Genomic DNA, 20,331 nt, shown 5'->3' with positions numbered 1-20,331 from the left:
GCAACTATTTTAAAATCAATTAAACCATTAAATGAATCGGATCTTGTTACGAATAATGCTCATATGTTCCATCTTCTACTTCTACTCTAAACCAGCATATCAATGATTTTTAAAAAAAATTTATAGACAAAGCAGAAGAGTTAGTTAGAAATTGTATTTATTCTGATATTATAATAAGAACAGTTTCTATACATGCAATTTGTGCTGATGCTCCGAAGTCATTTACTGTGAAAATCAAGTCATACTGGTTAATTTTCTTGCACCAGGTATCTTGCAGAGGGTAAACATGTCGGAAGTACTTGTTTCCCATTTTAATATAGTAATTCTAGAGAAATAACACACGAAGATCATAAGGTTCTTTGACTGTATCCTACTATACCAAGTAGGATAATCTAAAAAATTAGTACAAATTTAATGTTTCTCAAATCTTCAATAACTAGTGATTTTGTACGAAAACCAAGACTAAGTAAAGTTGTTGGTCATTGAAGGCTACCGAGCTTCGTCAGTTCTTACTTTATAACAGACCACTTGCTTTGAAAATTGTACTTAATGTTAAGTGTATGATCATTTTATGGTTTTGAATGCATTGAATATTATATTGCGTCCAAATATTGATGGCAAATTATTTAATTATTTTGATAATTTCTTAAAGAATTTTGATAAAAACTTATAATCGCTTTGGTCCTCTTGATGCTTGTTGTTGTATATTTGATACTTTAATTTAAGAGGACGCTACCCATGCATTTGTTGTCCCTGTCTTACACACGTACGATATATCAAATTTTCATTCACTAGTTAGTGTGCTGTTAGTTTTGATATTAAGAGTGAATTGACCTGTTATCAAACTTTTAAGTTAGGTTAGTGTCCTCTTAAATCTTTGTCTCATTAAAATTAAATTAGTAGAAATTATAATAATTTCATGAGAATAATAAATAAAATATAATTAACTTGTTGATTTATTCAATTTATTATTACGTATACATATTTAAAGTAATCTCCCTCTACATTTTTGAGACTGACAATTGCATATTATTTTTGTGGAACCCGTCTGTTCTGTTCCCACCAGTATGTTTTTGTGTGCAAATAACGATACCCATGGGAACTGTAAGTCATGCATATCAACGAATACATTTTGGACAAATATATTTGGAGAACACGAATGATTGAAATAACGTCCAATATTGCCTCTAATTTTGGCATCTATAATATATACACACTCGTTGTTTCCAAAGTATTCACGCACTGATTTTGAAGGTTTAGGCTTTATTTTTTCGTATCGCGTGTACTCTGGAAGATGAAATGGACCAATATAGAAAATCCAAAGCCCAAAACTGCTATTGATATATTGGTATATTGTGAGTTATTTTATCCAGATATTAAAATTTTTGCAACAATTACCATTACATCAGCAACAGCAGAAAGATCATTTTCTTCCCTACGGTGGTTGAAAAATAATATGAGATCTTCTATGACAGAAGACAGACAAAATGGGTTAGCAGTACTGAATATTCATAATATTCATATTCTTAATATTCATTACCTAATAACATTGTTGAAGTTGGACTGCTAGTACTGAATGTTGATTGGTCAACTCAACCATTTGACGGTTTGGATAATTTTCCAAATAACTTTTTATAAAATACCAGGAATTCTCTACTTCATCTATACAACATGTATACTTCTCCAACGTGCAATTAAACGAATCCCTTGGTGTTGTCGATATTGAACTTTACTATCATAAAAAAAAATCAAGTATCTAAAAAAAGAATAATTATTAGTATTGAAAACTATTGCTATATTGTCATTATATAATTAACCTTACCGAAAGTTATTAAGCATATTTGGAGGTTCAGCTGCTATACCAGCATAAAATTCATCATCATATTTAGAATTAGGATCATAACATGAACCTTTTATAGTTAACTGCATTGCATATACAGTTTGTCCACTCTCAATAGTAGGATACTGGAAATTCTGAGGGAAATTCCTTTCTAGAGGTATATTAGCTGGTACAACACAAACTGTTCTATCAAACAAGATACTATTGTCCTTATCAGGTTTATCTAGTTTAAACTTTTTGGCTCCTTTTGATGCAAAACTTGTGACATTTGAATTAGATATTTTACGTTTAGGGTCACATTCAAGCATTTCTTTTACACTGGAATAAAAATACATTAATATGTTAATAATAATATAACAAAATAGATGTATCATTAATTTAAAAATGTATCTTGCAGATGACACCAAAAAACTTTTAGTAATCTGTTATCCATAGGCCATTATTTTTAACTTTGTCTGCATAGTAACTAAACTATTTGTTTTTATACACTTAACCAATTAAACCAATAAGCATTATTACTATACTTATATTTAAAATATCTATCTAATTTCAGACATCTTTTTATTTAATACTAATTGAGTGTTTTCGCTCACTTATCTAAAATCGTTTTATAGTGCTTTTATTACTAGAAAATGAAAATGAATTGTAGAACATGTCAAGATAGGGTTATATAATAATTTGACCAGTTTAATATACTAGTGGGGACAATACTTAATAAGATGAAAGAACTTAGAGATCAAAACTTGAAATTATTTGAAAATTATGAAAAACTTTCAATTGAAAGCAAAAATTGAAGAGTTGGACCAGAAGTCATTTGAAAATGCAGTTTAAATTATTGGACATTACCTATAATAATGTGGAATGAAGATTGCTAGTATATAGTTAAAGGAATAACTGAAAAATTTAAAATAGAATGTGATGTATTGAAAGCATATAGATTATAAGATAACAACTGAACATAAAACCGATATGAAAATAATTGCTTGGCTGTCAGATAATAATGGTAGAAAACGGTTGGTCACAGAAGCGAAAAGATAAATGGGCAGCTAATCAGTATCGAGACAACTGGCCAACACCGAAAATGTATATTAATAATCATCTGACAAAATTGATATATTAGTAAGGAAAGATGAAAATACCAAAGTTATGAGGATCTACAACGAAAATGATTTGAATAAAATAATATAGGTAGGTCTCTACTCTCTATCTGTTTTAATTATGTACCTACATGTAAAAATTATATAATGAATGGCACTATAAATGAGTTAGATAACCTGTATATTAGAACTAATATTTCTATTTGATATTATATTATATCGACTTACAATCATATTATTATATTTAAGCATATTGGGCATTAAACTAACAAGAGCTGATCTATAGGAAACTATTCCGATATAATTGAGAATCGCCGTTTGAAATACAAACAAAAGTAACGAATGTTTTCCAAAAAATATATTTATATATATATTTTTTTACTTGTTCACGGATGCGCGAAAACAGGTTGGTGGTAACATATTCTAAATTCTGATTCGGGCATAACGCATTCAAATTTCAAGCAAGTGTAAAATATAAACATTTAACAATTGACAGTTGAGGTTTGCGATCGGAATATAATTTATCCATCCTATATCACAAATGTTATTCGTGATTTATTATTCTATTTTTTAATATTAATATTTACTGACCTTGAAGACATGTTATCGAAGATTTGCAGAATGACACTGACCAGCGTCAGGATATACAAATCAACCACTCAGCGGGATCCGTGAAAAATGAAATATGTGTCCTCTGAAACAACGGTGGCTGCTTCGGCGGTACAGTGATTAAACAAGTAGCAACTAAAACATAAATGGAAGAAACTAAATTGAGGTTATCGGTGGTACCTAATACCTATATCTATAACGTCAGTGTGTTGCAGACGAGTAAAAAACAGTTGTATGCGTGCCACCAAATACTAAAATGTAATCCATTTTAAAATTTAAATTAAATTAAATATAACCACTTCACTCTGGCACAGTTTATTTTCTAAATTCATTAATGTTATGTAATTTTATTTAAAGTTTTTATTGAATTTAACCACCTGATGAATATTTTTACCTAACCTTATCCGCTTATCCATTCCCACTACTCTCATAGGGGCGGCGGCGGCAGCGACGATGTACTACGACGACGCACGGACGATATTCTTACTCTATGGTGACAACTCACAATTGCAAAAACAAACCATTTCGTGACTTGCATTCGATTGTTCGCGACGTGTTTATACTTTTATTATTATTTCCTTCTATATTACTATTTTAGGAGGCCAGCGGTTATTAAAGATTATTATTATTATTATTATTATTATTATTATTATTATTATTATTATTATTATTATTATTATTATTATTATTATTATTATAGAATACCAGATAATTAACACATCAACATTAAAAATAATTGATATCACACCAAATACACTTCGTAATAACTCCGTGTAAAAAAAGCTATGTTAAAAAAAAAAAATTTAGTAATGATTAAATCTTTAAAAGACGTGATACCTATATATGGAAATTAAGTAAAATGCCATTTTATAATGTTACAAATACCTATGATGACAAATAAGATCAATTGTAATGTTAAATACTTAGTGAACATATTGTTGATACATTATTAATAACTGTAAATACTGTAGTGGTTACTTAATTGTATTTATTTAGGTATACTTCTACGTCCTGCCAAATAGTTAAACATAATATGTTGACTAAGTATTTAACATTACAATTTATCGTATTTGTCATCATAGGTATTTGTAATATTATAAAATGGCATTTTACTTAATTTCCATATTATATCACGTCTTTTAAAGATTTAATCATTACTAATTTTTTTTTTTTTAACTTAGCTTTTTTTTTACACGGAGTTATAACGAAGTGTTTTTGGTGTGATTAATGTTACGCGGCGCTCGCTCGCATATTATATATTTATATTTACGCGGCGCGTACTATGTATGATTAGGTTTTATCAAAAAATGACCTAAAAAAATGCAAATGACATAAAAATGACGAAAAATGTCTTTAAAAAATGACCTAAAAAAATTACAAATATTTGTTTTAAATTTATAAAAATACATTTTTATATAAATATCGTCGCCGAATTCCGACACAAATGCACGCAGACGAGCACTAACCGACGTTTTAATTTTCGGCATTTCGAAAATATTACGAAAAAATAATAAAATGTAGGTACAATATTATTTACTATAACACGAAAACGACGAGACGACTGTAATCGGTCAGATAAAATAGGATACTAAATACTAATCGATTATTAGGAAACACAACAACGACAAAATGTAATCGGCGAGATAAAATCGGATAGGTACTAATCTTAGTCCGTGGTAATTTCCAAGTTTTAAGTTATCGGCATAGACAAGAAACAATCAGAAGTGAACTAGTGTGAAATCAATAAAAATGTCGAAAAATGTCAAAAAATGACTTAAAAGGAAAAAAAGCCAAAAAATGCAAAATAAAATTTAGTTTTTCAGATTCACATGCTAATGAAACACATTTGTGGCCAGGAGAGTATCGTCTAAAAAGTTCCAAAAAAAATGCAAAATGCCTCAACTTCCGAGCCCTAATGATTACGTATACACTATGATATTACTTAAATAGGTGTTTATATAGGTAATTTAATAGGTATATAGTCACGGCTCGCTACAAAATTATAAATACGTCACCTAGCTAATTAGAAATGTCATTTAGATTTTATATTATTAATTATTTTACTTTTTTTTTTAAATAATTACAAAAATATTAACATTATGTATTTTCTCAAATTCTAAAATATTATTAAACATTGATTTGTATTTTAATAAAGATTGTACTGTATGTCATCTACCAGTACGATATTATTATATTCAACGATTAAAATTAATATTTTATTCGAATTTTTTGCACGTGAATAGTTGCAAATTATCATATAACAATTTTTATTTAATGATATCCAGAATCGTGTGCTGATCACAATCGTCCTGTTCACGCTTCGCAACACGGTGAAAACTGGTTTCGAACACTCGCCAGCCGAGTTGGTTTACAGTGCGACACTTCGACTTTCAGGCGAATTGTTTCACCCCGCCTTCGCAGAATCTCAACCACCCGACTACCTGAGCACGTAGCGACGCTCCGGGATTTCATGGCGCAGCTGCGATTCACGCGCGGTACTATACTAGTATTAAATACTACACTCTACAGCAACCGACCCACTACGTTCGTCCCGAGCGATCTGAACCAGTCAGTCATGTTTTCATTCGAGTCGACGCCGTCAAGCCGCCGCTCCACGAAATTATGATGATAGACCATGGTGTATTATATTCCGTTACAATAGTTACCGACGCTCACGCGTCGTACCCGAAATACTTTGTCAAATTATTTAAATTCGTGTATTCCGTCTGACGAGAAGTCAGTAGCGACTAGCGTATTTGTGTAAGTGTAGTCGTACTAGGTCAACCTCCGACGCCCCGGGACTTCTACACATGAGATATAATATAATATCGAGTAATATATTATGTATCTAATACATGATACACCACCGCCCCAATATTCCCTTTCCGTGGTTGGCTACACCGCCCGGTACATCGGCATCCGAACATGCCGAGCGGTAGCAGCTACTGTTAACTTCTTACCGCGACTACCGACAGTAACGGGCCTCTCTCAAATTTAATAATAAATTACGTGTTTTTTGATCCGAAGAATTGATGGAAAGAATTATAATTGTTATTAGTTTTCAATAATTATTATATTATCGCGCACGAAGACTGAGCCGCCGACTTGCGTTCTGTGATTGGCTGACAGTCAGAAGGAAGGAAACCGTCCTTTATCGAAAGCGACGGTGTCGCCGCCGTGCATACAGAGAATCACGAAAACATCGCGTTTTTGCGTGATCCTTAAACAATAACAAAATGTACAAACAATAAGATAATAATTCGCAGGAATATTATTACACGTAAATAAAACATATTATCATATTAAACATATTTATCTATTCTGTGATATTATGCGTGATAATCGCAAGAGCAAACGTATACGCGCGAGTGGAATCAAACAAAATTGTGATAGTGTGATAATACAACTCACTACGTATACAGCTGCTGCAGTTCTCGGCGATGCGCGAAGAATAGTTTTGGTTGGCCGAGTGGTATATTCTTAAAGTGACCGAAGTATATGATCACAATAATTATACGGATTAACAACCGGTGGTTAGATTGTAAGTAATTCAGTAATTGTAAAACGTAATTAATAATTATAAATACATTTGCTACTTGTAAAAATGATAAAATAATTTGAATATGAATACCATTTATCATAGAAATTAACACATTTTAACAATTTAACAATATACTTAATAGAGTAAAGCACAATCTATGTTTTAACATGTTTTTTTTATTCATAAATGATTAATTTATTTTAATTCAATAAATAGTGTACCTATACTTATATTATCTCTAATTTAAAATCCAACTTATTGGTAGATTGTAAAGATTACCTAGGTAAATTCATACTTAAATCTTTGGAAGTTTAACCAAAAATCAAAATAGTGGAAATGTTAAATTATAAGTTCTAACATATCATATTATCACGTATAATGAATAAAAAAAATATCTCTTATTGGTAAAGAGACTTAAAATTATTGTATTATCTATGTAGTAATACTTATTAGTTATTAATTATTAATTATTTAGGTAATAATATTTTCATTTTAAATTTATCGGATATTTTTTTTATGCTGTTATAATAATAATATTGTTACTAATTGTTATAGGTAATATCTGTTTCTTTAATATGTTAAAACAGTAAATATGTTTTCCAAAATTGGAGGTTCGAGTTATAAAAATACTGTAAGAAAAATTTTAAGAAAACTTCTTGAATATATAATTTAATATTATATAAAAAGTAACATCATATTGAACATAAATATCAACATAGTTGTTATTCGCAAATTGTGAATCATGCCATAAATGTTACAATAACAAGATCAATAGGTAATTTGTATATAAGGCCGCCTTTTACCTTACTGTAGGTACTACATTATAATATTACTTATGTGTACATCATGTCTACATGTTATTCAGAAACAAATAAAATAAAAGTGAGTGGAGAAGTTTTTTGTACGAATGAAATAACTGATATTAACTATAGATACATTTAACCCCTGGTAAAAATATTAGTCTCAGTTAATATAGTTCTTATTTGGTAAGTTACATAGTTTTTTAATAACGTCTATCTTTGCTAATGTTGTACAGATGATAGTGAGGATGATATGTTTGAGCCAGCATACCACTCAACGGAAAAAAGCAATAAAACAAATCATATTGGTCACAATTAGTTTTAGTTAATACAATTATTATTTGATAAGTTACATAGTTTTTTTTTTTAATTTCTATATTTGCTTAGGTTGTACAGATAATAGTGACAAAAATATGGTTGAGCTGAATATTTCAGCAAGAGAAGTATCTCAAGATGGAAGACGAAATTACTTCTAATGATGGAGGTAAATTAATTTTTATAGTAAATCTGGTTATTGTAAAATAAAATGTAATAACTTAAAATTAATAATTTTAGTAAACTTATCAACCATTGGCATTGCAAACATCATGTAAAAACAGTTCAAAGCAACACTATACACTCATTGTTTACTTGAATAATTACTACAATCCAATAATCAAACTGTCCAACCAGCTAGTTTAAGTATTCAAGAAAAATTTCGAAGCAAGTTCCACAATTTGCCACTTAATTCCTTAGAAGATGTTGTTGAAATGGAAAATAAGTTGAACGATCCAGCATCACAGCATTTAATGGTAATTTTTTATTCATGATTATTAACTCAAACTTAATTTATAAATAATTGCTTTTATCATTTTAGAAAAATCACTTAAGACAATGTGGGTGCCAAAATAGTATGTAAGAAACTGTCACTACTATATTAAGAATGGTAATGACTAATGAGTGATACATGCGCTCAATATTATAACTTTGATGGAAAGAACAATGCAAAGAATCCATTTAAAGAATTAACTCTTAATTCTATCATAATAGGTATAATCACTGAGTGATAATAATCTATACATACAATTATACTAAAAAAAAATTATTTTTTATATATTATTCTTTTTCGTTTTGTTAACTATTAGATGTTGTTATAAATTTCCACACCGATGCAACAGAGTATGATGTTAAATCATAATGTTAAATGATCTTAAATAACTTCCAAGATTCATAGACCAATGGCTTAAGTAATTCAATATTGGTTACTTTAAATGGTAGTCATAGATTATACTGAAACGAATCAAGGTTAGTGTGTTTGATTGTTCCTACAAATCAATTGATTAAATAAGCCAATTCACTGGTATCACTATAGTAATTTGATTTAGTAAAAAAATAACTACCATCCATCGTCTAAGTGTTCGTCCCTATAAGTACCTACATAAATAACAATAATTTACATTAATCATCTTTCTTATAATAGTGATTATGTTATGTTTTTTATTATATATATTCTTTAGTTTGTGAATATCCTCATAATATAACAATTATTACGACAGCCTATGATGGCTAATAATATTATAATGTTATATTGACGTAGACAGATAACGTAAACAATGATGGTACTACTAATATTAATTTGTAAAATATATATTCGACAGATATTGAATTTCCTTCTTTGCATAACTGTACAGAGCAAGAGTATTGCTCAATACTTATATCATGAAGTAGTGAATAGTACGTAATATGGAAATTCACAAAAAAGGAACTACATACTACAATAAATTAGAAAATTCAAGTTACAATGAGTTCCTCCTAATGATCACTGGTTTATAGTGTAACGGATGATATCTGTTTACTACGACGTATATTAAATAATTAAAATAGGTAGTTAATTGAAAGGCAATGAATAATAATACTGTGGGAGATAGAAAAGCAAACACAACAACAATTTGGCAATTTGCGGGTTTGGATCAAAAAGGTTCTATGTGTAAATTTGAAATCTTTCAGAAAAGCCAATTTAATATGTTTAAATATTTTTCAGATTTGGACGTATAAGTTATCAAAACCTTTTAAATTAATTCAGAATTTGTATTATTTCGAAAGTTAATTGAGAAGAAATTTGGTAATCAAAAAATAATAAAATATTTACATAGAACCTTTTGGATCCAAACCCACGAATTGTCAAATACAAATATACGATCATGATAGGGGAGGAGGTCAGCCGAGTGATCATGAAATACGGGAGTAGTATTTAAAGCGCAGTACATATTTATTTAACTTTTAATATAAAAATTCACATCATACATGCAAAACACGAATCGCATATATGGTGGCAGGATATGGAAACATATATCATACATATATATGTATATATATATATATACATAAACTAGAAACAAGGACATAGTATCTAATGAATGTTAGTGTTTCGAGGAAACGACGATATGACTTTTTGCACAACTAAGCATGCAGGATATAGATAATGACTTTACGCAATAAGGATAAGTCGATGGACAACGGGGAAGGTAGGAGAGCATGGGACCTTATAAAAGCAGACCTAAAACGGCTTGTATTCAGACGTGTCACCCATTGGCATCACAAGCATCTTCATGTCACACAGACTAATAATTGTATTATTTTGACTTGGAATAATTTCATTGAAGTACATCTTAATAAACATCTTAACAATTCAACGAGTTATATTTTATTCAATCCAAAAGAAGAAAATCTTCATCACAACAGTCTTGCTACCCGGTAATCCACACATTCGACCCGATTGTCAGTTTACCACAATAGAATCAACAATTTATTGGAATCAAAAATGAAAATCCCAAACCAAATATTTTATTGAAAACAAAGATGCTTTATGGATTCAACTGGTTAATAGAATCATAATGGCCTGAACCAATGTGATCACATAAATCTGTACTCACTGTATTAAAAATATTGTACTCGGAAGGTGCACCTATAATTTCAACTAGTTGACTTCCAGCACCACTCCTGGCAACTGCGTCAACAGCAATTATCTTAAAAAACTAAAAAATATATAAAGCGTCAACACTATATTATAGTAGAAATTTACGTTGTGCATAAAAGTTTCCACACACACACAATCCGTTGGCCCAAGGGTTTTTATTAAATCATGTAAGTTAACTCAAATATGAACGCACTTTTATAATTGTGATGAAAAACATACAAAATCGGGTTCGCGGGCGAAGACATGATAAGGTTTATTATCAATATTTTTATCATATTTAGTTCTGTGATATTATCATACCTACATTGAGATAGATAATATATTATTATGTATCTAAAAACTTGCCGCGTCTACCGACGGTAACGGACCACTCTTAAATTTAATAGTAAATTACGTGTTCTTTGATCCGAAGAATTGATGGAAAAAGTTATAATTTTTATAAGTTTTCTATAAAAAAAAACTGCATTCACGTTAAGAATATACGTGCGCGAAGTCTGAGCCGCCGACTTGCGTTTTGTGATTGGTTGACAGTCATCGGAAACCGTCGTTTATCGAAGAATCACGAAAACATCGGGTTTTTGCGCGATTCTTAAACAGTAAGAAAATGTACAAACAAAAAAGATAATAATTCGCAAGGGAATATAATTACGTGTAATTAAAACATAATACAAATAATATATAAATTATTATGTGTGATAATCGTTAGAGTAAACGTTTACGCGCGAGTGGAATCAAACAATTGATAGTGTAATAATCGAGGTAATAATACAACTCACTAGTACACTATACAGCCGCTGCAGTTCCATGACGGCGATGCACGAACAGGAAGGGTTTGGTCGGCCGAGTGGTATAAGTAAGTAAACGGAGTATATTAAGATCAGAATATTTATACGGATTAACGAACGGTGGCTTGATAGAGTTAAACTGGTGAAAATTCGACGATGTGTCGCTTCCTGTGGTCGGTTGCGAGTAACACGTTTTAAAAATTAAATTACAACACTTATTTTTTCCTTCGAATTAATATTTATTTAAAGTAAACTATTGTAGACATTCTATGAACTGAAAAAAATCTGATAAAAAAAAATATTGTTCTAGTAGTCATCGAGAAATTTAAAATGGCAGTGTGATATCGTTGGGCTTGATACCATATTATAATCGATCATCTATACATGTACAATTTGCCCACTTGTTAAATGAATTAGCTAATATAGAATATCACCTTTTTTTCTTTATATTCTGTTTATGTAAATTTTGTGCCAACGACAATAATAACACCATAGTTTTTGTACAAAAATTTATAATTTTTTCCATAATATTAGGTACAGAACTATACGAGGTTTAACATGTTTTGGGCAAGTAGCTGGACATAGTACAAAGACTTTACCACAATACAAATTGATTAAAATAACTCGTTATACATATTATTTGGTTATAATGAACATTTTTATACATTTTAGTTACCGGGAAAAAAAAAATTCAGGTTGTACAATATTGTTACTAGTTCATTAAATGTAAAAACTAACAAAGTTACATAAAATCGGGCGAGACAACAACACATGTTGGAAGACATATTCAAACATCTTAAGCCTTACAATGATAGAAGCATGTGTGATTATATTGATATTTTGGAAGATTTTCCACGTGATAGCTTGGATACTAGATTGAATGAAGTTAATATGTGAGCTGGAAAGGGCTTTAAGATTTATAAATCGCTTTTAAAGAAAGTTGGTAAATATTTTAAAACTTTACTTTATAATTCTAAATTTGATTATTTTTATTGGCAGTTTTGTTTGCAGATAAAGCTGAAGACAATTTCATGGTCCAAGCGTTTGTCATTAAAGATATAATAGATATACTTTTATTTAGGATGCAAAATGTATTTGACTGACCGCCAACTAGCAAACAAGTAACTCATGTTATAATAATTATACTATTAAATTAATTTACAATTTGTTTAATTTAATATTATTTATATTAATTGTTAAGTTATAAAAGGAGGTCACAGACTCATAGCCATAAAGTTTACCTACAATTTTAGAAACTGACAAATTATAAACCATTAACCAATGCCAAAGAATATGTTTCAATTAATGCATGTGAAAAAAATATTTTTAGCTTTATGTAAATTCATCTCCAGATGATAAAACAGGTTACTTTATTAATTAATGAAATACAATATTTTTACAAAAAATTTAAGTTGATTTAATAATATATATTTTTTATATTCAAATAGGTAGGTAGGTAATAAAAATCATAATTCTATACTTGAGAATTTACTGGCCAACGATAATTGGATAAATAATATTTCAGTAATTAATATATTTACCTATGAATAATTATGATATTAACGAAGATAAAATTCTGCTAAATTCAATAAAATGGTACGTACATAATACATTTTTACAAAAAAAAGAAATGTATTATAACCAAGATATAACTGTTAGGCATAATTTTTTTTTTAAAATTATCTGTAGCTATACTTGCAATCACTGATAGAGTAGGGATTAATAACTTAAAATTGATTCAAGTAAATCCAGCAGGTATTCTAATGATTTTAATGAAATACTTACTGTTTATTATATTTTATTTTATAAATACATTTATTTAAATAGGTTCCTATAATATGTATGTTTCATAGATTTTAATAGATTTTAAAATGTTATTGTTTCTTAACAGATATAATATTACAGGTCATACGACAATATAAGACATAATTTAATTTAAAATTTGTGTTCAATAATTTTGAAAGTGTAAATATATGATGAAGATTGTAACTATGATGTGCAAAAAAAACAAAAACTTTCAATTCAACCAAACATAGCATTATGCAATAAACATGAGTTTGAAAATGCTTATAAAATACTTCCAATACCAAATAAAGATGCATTGAATACTTTAAAAGACATTTTATGTAATGATGCCTTATATGAACAAACTGTAAGTAATTGTGAAATGTAATTAATAATTAGAAATTTGCTACTTTTAAAAATGATAAAATAATTTGTTATTTATTATAGAAATCAACAAATTTGAACAATTTAACAATATACTTAATAGAGCAAAGCACAATCTGTGTTTTAACAGGTTTTTTTTTTCATAAATTCGTGATTTATTTAAACTCAATAAATAGATACATACCTAAATTTATATCTCTCATTTAAAATCTAACTTATTGGTAGATTGTCTAGATCTAAACATATATGTGTACCTAAGTAAATTCATACTTAAAACTTAAAAAGTTTAACCAAAAATCAAAGTATTGGAAATGTTAAATCATAAGTTCTAACATACTATATTATCATATGCAATGAATAAATGAAAAATCTTTTAGTGGTAAAGAGACTTACAATTATTGTATTATCTATATAGTAATACTTATTAGTTATACATTTTTTATTACTTAGGTAATGATATATTTATTTTAAATTTATCATATATTTTATTTTTATATACTATAGGTAATATCTATTTCTCTAACATGTTAAAAAAGTAAATATGCTTTCCAAAATTGGGGGTTCCAGTTATAAAGATACTGTGAGAAAAATTTTAAGAAAATGGGTTGAATATATAACTTATAATGGATAAAAAGTAACATCATATTGAACATAAATATCAACATAGTTGTTATTCCTAAATTGTGAATCACGCCATAAATGTTACAATAACAAGATCAATAGGTAATTTGTATATAAGGCCGCCTTTTACCTTACTGTAGGTACTACATTATAATATTACTTATGTGTACATCATGTCTACATGTTATTCAGAAACAAATAAAATAAAAGCGAGTGGAGAAGTTTTTTGTAGGATGAAATAACTGATAATGACCACTAAGCTATGGATACATTTAACACTGTTATATGCCATTATAGGTAACCAATATTATATTCTCATGACAAGTTGTAAACCAATTGGATTCGTAGATTCAACAGAACGAGTATGCAAACCCAATAGAAGTTTTACTAAATAAAACAATCACCAAGATGTTGGAATAATAGAATCAGGCAATTTCTATTTGAGTTGAAAATAGAACAAAGTAGGTACATAGAATCCGTGTATTTATTTTAATCACAATAATAATGAAACATTAATTTTAGCTATTTTTGTTGATGATGGTTTGATTGTCAAGCAACAAAATAAAAATAAATATATTATTACAAGGTCTTGAACAATAGTTTGAAATAACACAAGGTAATCTAGATTATTTTCTAGGTATTGAAAGAACTAGATGTTTTGACGGATCATTATGTATACATTAAACAAATTTTACTAATACACTAGTTAGCAAATTTAATTTATTAAATAGAAAGGAATATTTCAGGTCATCTGTTCATGCTAGGGCTGTCATGGATAGCGCAGAGGCAATCCATAGTAACGTTCAGTTCAACTGAAGCAGAATATATTTCGGCATACGAAACAGTCAAAGTTTTGGTTAGTTTTGGAAATTACATTAATTCTTTATTGTATAGAATATTAATTACGGGGCTGTGTTGAATATTGTATAAAAAGTAACATCATACTGTTCAATGATAACAACATAGTTGTACGAATCACGAAATAAATGTTTCAATTACAAGGCCAATAGATCACTTGTATATATAGCCGTATTTTAGCATACCTACTGTAGGCACTAAATTATGATATTACTTATGTGTACATCATGCATTAGTTATTATGTTACTTATTACTAAAAGCAGTGTAGTCATTTTTGTCTAGATTGATCTACAAATATAGTTCTAAACTCAACTTAACTGTTGACTAATAGCTATACTGACCGGCCATAAGGACAATCAAAATGCATTTAGCGAGGCATTTAGTAAAATAGTAATTATGTTCTCTACTTCTTAATAAGTTATTGGCCAGTTGGCAGGTATTGAAATTATTTATTTTATTTAAGAAATTAATTTTAGAAGCAGTACCTACGTACATTCTTCTTCTTTTAATTTAGTAAATGTTTTTTTATTTATATTAATTTACATTTTTTTTAAACTAAATAATTTATTAACATGAAACAATGTTAATCTGTACATATACTAGTTATTGTAATTAAGTTTTTTTAATGTATTTTTTTTACTAAAAATTTTTAGAAGCAGTACCTACATTCTTCTTTTAACACCACAAGAATCAAAGATATGGAAATTGTTGCTATTATTTGGCTCACAAAAGCAAGGGAAAAACTAAAAACAACAACACCAGCTGATTCCTAAGTTTAGTAAATGTTTTTTTTATTCATATGAATTTACTTTTTTTTTAACTAAATAATTAATTAACATGAAGCAATGTTAATCTGTACATATACTAGATATTGTAATTAAGTTTTTTTATGTATTTTTTTTACTAAAAATTAAGTTTATAGTGGGTTATAGTTTTTTTTTTAGAAATTATTACCTGTTATACAAATACATTTTAAATCACATAATTGAAATGCGAGGTGTGCAAGTATTTAGTTAAAAAAATATACTTATTTTATATCTGTTATATAAATTAAATAAGTAATATACATTTATATTGTTACTTAACTTATATTTAAAATGTTAATCTGGACTAGTTATTGTCATAACATTCGTTTTTTCAATGTATTTTATTTGTTAAAAATTAAAATTATATATTTTTTTTTATTAATGATTATCTGCATATACCTAAATAAATTTTAAATCACATAATTTAAATGCAAGGTGTGTACATTTTAAGTTAAACGATACCTATATTATATTTAAAACACTGAACTATAGTTAGTCACATTTTTAATAATATTATGACTACAAAATGAAATTGGTTAACTTAATGTTTCAATGTTAATTTATTATGTGATTATTTTCTTTTTAAAATTTGAACTATAATACCTACCTATATAAAATTTTTTTTTTTTTTATATTTGTTATAATTTGCATTAACTATTTAGGTATTTAATATTTTAATTGATCAAATTCTTATAAAGATGATTTTTTTTTCCATTTTGAAACCCATGTATAAGATTAACATATTATTATAGTATAAGTATTGATTTATATGTATTATAAATGATTAACAAAAAGTTTCAATCTTAATAAAATATGTTAGGCATTTTTTTTTTTATAATTTTAAGCTTATATATTATAAAAGGCGAAATAATAGGTATATGAAATTTTTTTTATTGATATTTGATATGGGTATGTACCTATCAATTGGTAATTTAATAAAGTTAGGTAATGTTATTTTATTTTCAAGTTCTATAATTTATATTGGGTAGGTACCTATACTATATAAATTATTTATTGATGTATGTATATACACTTATACACCTATATACCTTTGTATACATATGTATTGTTAGATAAATTGTATTGATCAATGAAAGTTATATACTTTGATGGTCAAGTTATGTATTCCTTAGATATCTAACGAATATCTTGACAGATATTCCATGAAGATTACTATCTTTTCTTGCATATCAAATTAATGTCGTGTGTGGATACCAATACCATATTCCATAAATATTTTCAAAACGTTCCTTAGATATCTAAGGAACTACCTAAAGAATATGCTAATAAAATATATGATCTTATGCAATACGCATACTACTTCTCAAGCAAGACCTCGAGCAAGACATAGTGATATAATTATTATATTCTATTAATTAATTTAGCCTATTGTTTAATATACATAGAAAATATACCTATCAATTCTCCAAAGTATTCATTAAGTTTGAAAATAATATAGATAATATTATTATAATTTATATTATTGTGCGAGAAGTATAATATTCATGTGGGTATGTTGTTTACATTTCGATATTTTCGTTTCAGCTTTCATTTTGTTTGTAAAAGAAGCAAATTGTATTTAATGTTTAGTGGCCGAAAAGTGTACAGTCGATGCATACTGCATGTTGCGCTGATACCGCTTCTGTGTTTAAATTTGTGCTTAGCGGAAACGATCAAGATATGCTGTAGGCAGAGGGGTGCTGGGATATGGTTACCTCTCTCTCTCTCTATATATATATATATATATATATATATATATACAGTTATATAATATTATAATAATACAATAACAAATTAAGGGTACCTATGGTTGGGCGCTGAACTATAATATATAATAAATTACAGAGATCAATGATAGTAAACCGATGAATAGGAGGTAATACAGATGTGATCATGACAAATTAAACCATATATACTACGTTTATATTATGGCGCTAAAACAGTTTAAAACTAAACAGTTTTGAAAGATAAAACGCTCGCGCTAGTAGTTTAAGAACTTAAAACTGTTTTATTTGCATTAACCGGTTTATCAAATGTACATATACACGTTTAAGCAAATAAAACGGTTTTAACTAGTGCGAGCGTTTTTGCTTTCAAAACGGGATAGTTTTAACGCCATCATATCATTTAAATGTAGTAATAGAGTAACAATATTACTGACGGTTAAGACTTTAAGAGTTACCAAAGACGAGTGACGACAAAAACGATATAACAACACTTACGTATATAGCTTGGGTTGATTCCGGCGCGGAATCACTCTGGTCGCCCTGGACAGGACGTGAAGCTGACCGATTGACTTCCGCAACTTGCAGAGCACACACAAACTCCATGCTGGAAAGTGAACAGCGGGATTGGTAGTGGTTTCGTTAGAGCCGAATGACGATCGCATCGATTCACTTCGGCGGCGGTAACGTCAACATTGACGACCATCACGGGCGAGAAACAAGGCGTATAAACGCAACGCGTCTTATGCTAATCACCAGCGCGACGACTTAACCACACGACTATTTGGCAAAAATACGATAGGTACGCGAGCTTAGTCCGACAGTCGGTTTTAGGGCAGCAAACAAAGGCCAAAGACGAGCGAAGTATTGTCTGGAACACGTCGTCTAGCCGGGATCACACTGCGCATCGCGTTGAATCTTGAAATTCGAGCGGTGTAGCGCGGTACAGTAAAGTTGACTCGACGTCTGATTGGTGCGTCTCTTGCCGACAATATTGTCGTTCTTTGTATTCCGCACCAAATGAAAATTTGTGCGACGCGTCTTATCCACTCTATGTATATGCGTATATCTGTGCGTGTGTACAGCGCGTCGGTTTTAACAATTAATACTATTGTGGAGGTTGCGGTTTAGTAGGCGTATCGACTACCTCCAACCAAGTCACGTGGGGCGTGACGAGAAAATGAAATAATTGAACAACGCGGCTTGTTGATTACAATTTAACGATTATTCAAAATATACAAGAGAGAACGGTGGAAAACAGTACAAGTTATTAGTGGTGCTCGTTGGCTTTATTGGCGATGCGACAAAAGCGTTGGTCACGAGGTTGTTGTGAATGACGAATGTATATTATGAGGAAAAGCGGTGCAGCGCGCATGTGTACTATAGCGTAGTCGCGGGACGAGAGAGTCGGTCCGGGCGGCGGTTAAGCCGTAACCGCTGGCGAAGCCGTTCGTCGATTCGGAAGGGGGTGACCAACATCAAGCCACATCGTTAGTGCCATCGTCGGCCGGGAAGAAATCATGTAAATACTATAAATAATTCTCGATAATACGAGAAAGCCAATGATAATGTGGCGAAAACTAATGCCTTAAGTTTCACTATTGGTGGCCTACCTTTGCCCCTTATTATTATTATTATTTTTGTTCATTGATAGACGGATATCTACTAATAATTCGGTGGAAGACAAGCGCCAAAATCCTAGGTACCTGTGTGTCACGGTTAATAGATATTAATCGACAAATGTATAATCTGATTACGATAGATTGTCACATAGACAGTCGTGTGTGAGCAGTTTTGTGTTATATCTAGGGCTTGGAAGTTGATGACCTTAAAAACATCAAAAGATTTTTTTAAATATTTTACTCTATTTTACTATACAATTCTATATACATTTATCAAAGCTTACAAATTGCTCAATATATGACATAAAAATTACAAATAATGTCTTTAAAAATGAAATAAAAAATATTTGTCCTATAAATTTATCAAACCATACAAATTACTCAAAAATCATTGCATTGTATAATTAGAGCGTTTTTGATGTTATCAAAAGTAAATAAACGACGATTATCTGTTAAAAAAATAATATGTATACTTTGAAAAACTTCTCTCCACGTCCACTGAAGTGATTGGGGCATATCTGAAATTACGACTGTAATCGGTCAGATAAAATCGGATACTAATCGATTATTAGGAAACACGACAACGACAAAATGTAATCGGCGAGATAAAATCGGATAGGTACTAATCTTATTTTTTTTTTTTTTTTTTTTTTTTTTTTTTTTTTTTTTTTTTTTTTTTTTTTATTGAGTAACCCGCGGCAACATAGGCCATTGGGTGTGGGGAGGGTACTGTAGGTTTTATATTGGGTAGGTTTGGTAGGTTTTATATTGGGTAGGTTGGTACACGTGTGTGTTGTGTTTGGCAGAATTTCTAATGGGGCACCCGAACGATCAGAAGTGAACTAGTGTAAAATCAATAAAAATGACTTAAAATGTCAAAAAATGACTTAAAAGGAAAAAAA

General features: G+C 29.2%; 1 protein-coding gene, 1 long non-coding RNA gene and 1 pseudogene across 5 annotated transcripts; 2 read left to right on the top strand and 1 right to left on the bottom strand.

Annotated features, from left to right (window-relative positions):
• Nucleotides 1-217: 217 nt before the first annotated feature.
• LOC132935341 (uncharacterized) lies at nucleotides 218-19,204 on the bottom strand. 4 transcript variants are annotated; one of them, XR_009663217.1, is made up of 5 exons: nucleotides 18,306-19,204; nucleotides 3,529-3,681; nucleotides 1,823-2,158; nucleotides 1,541-1,756; nucleotides 218-1,466 (listed from the first exon to the last, which is right to left on the bottom strand). XR_009663217.1 is itself a non-coding variant. In XM_061001864.1 (4 exons), exons 2-4 carry the CDS (start codon nucleotides 3,537-3,539, stop codon nucleotides 1,663-1,665), a joined length of 441 nt encoding a protein of 146 aa, XP_060857847.1. In that variant the 5' UTR covers nucleotides 3,540-3,681; nucleotides 18,306-19,204; the 3' UTR covers nucleotides 218-1,662. The 4 variants fall into 4 exon arrangements, 2 of the variants coding, with proteins under 2 accessions (XP_060857847.1, XP_060857849.1); XR_009663218.1 differs by having other exon boundaries at nucleotides 218-1,435; XM_061001864.1 differs by having other exon boundaries at nucleotides 218-1,756.
• Nucleotides 8,141-9,022, top strand: LOC132944012 (uncharacterized; annotated as a pseudogene).
• LOC132935508 (uncharacterized) lies at nucleotides 11,173-16,636 on the top strand. Its single transcript, XR_009663257.1, has 7 exons — nucleotides 11,173-11,696; nucleotides 12,301-12,571; nucleotides 12,640-12,749; nucleotides 13,520-13,780; nucleotides 14,716-14,879; nucleotides 14,941-15,034; nucleotides 15,165-16,636. It is a non-coding gene; the product is annotated as an uncharacterized LOC132935508 (long non-coding RNA).
• Nucleotides 19,205-20,331: the final 1,127 nt, after the last annotated feature.

Source organism: Metopolophium dirhodum, chromosome 1 (genome assembly GCF_019925205.1).
Source record: "Metopolophium dirhodum isolate CAU chromosome 1, ASM1992520v1, whole genome shotgun sequence".
Lineage (NCBI taxonomy): Eukaryota > Metazoa > Arthropoda > Insecta > Hemiptera > Aphididae > Metopolophium > Metopolophium dirhodum.
This window is presented reverse-complemented; position numbering and strand designations above follow the sequence as displayed.

Bases quoted from the DNA above. Each gene is read 5' to 3' on its own strand.
- LOC132935341 (XM_061001864.1), bottom strand. The intron at 1,757-1,822 runs GTAAGGTTAATT...TTCTTTTTTTAG, and splicing joins AATATGCTTAATAACTTTCG to ATACTTGATTTTTTTTTATG.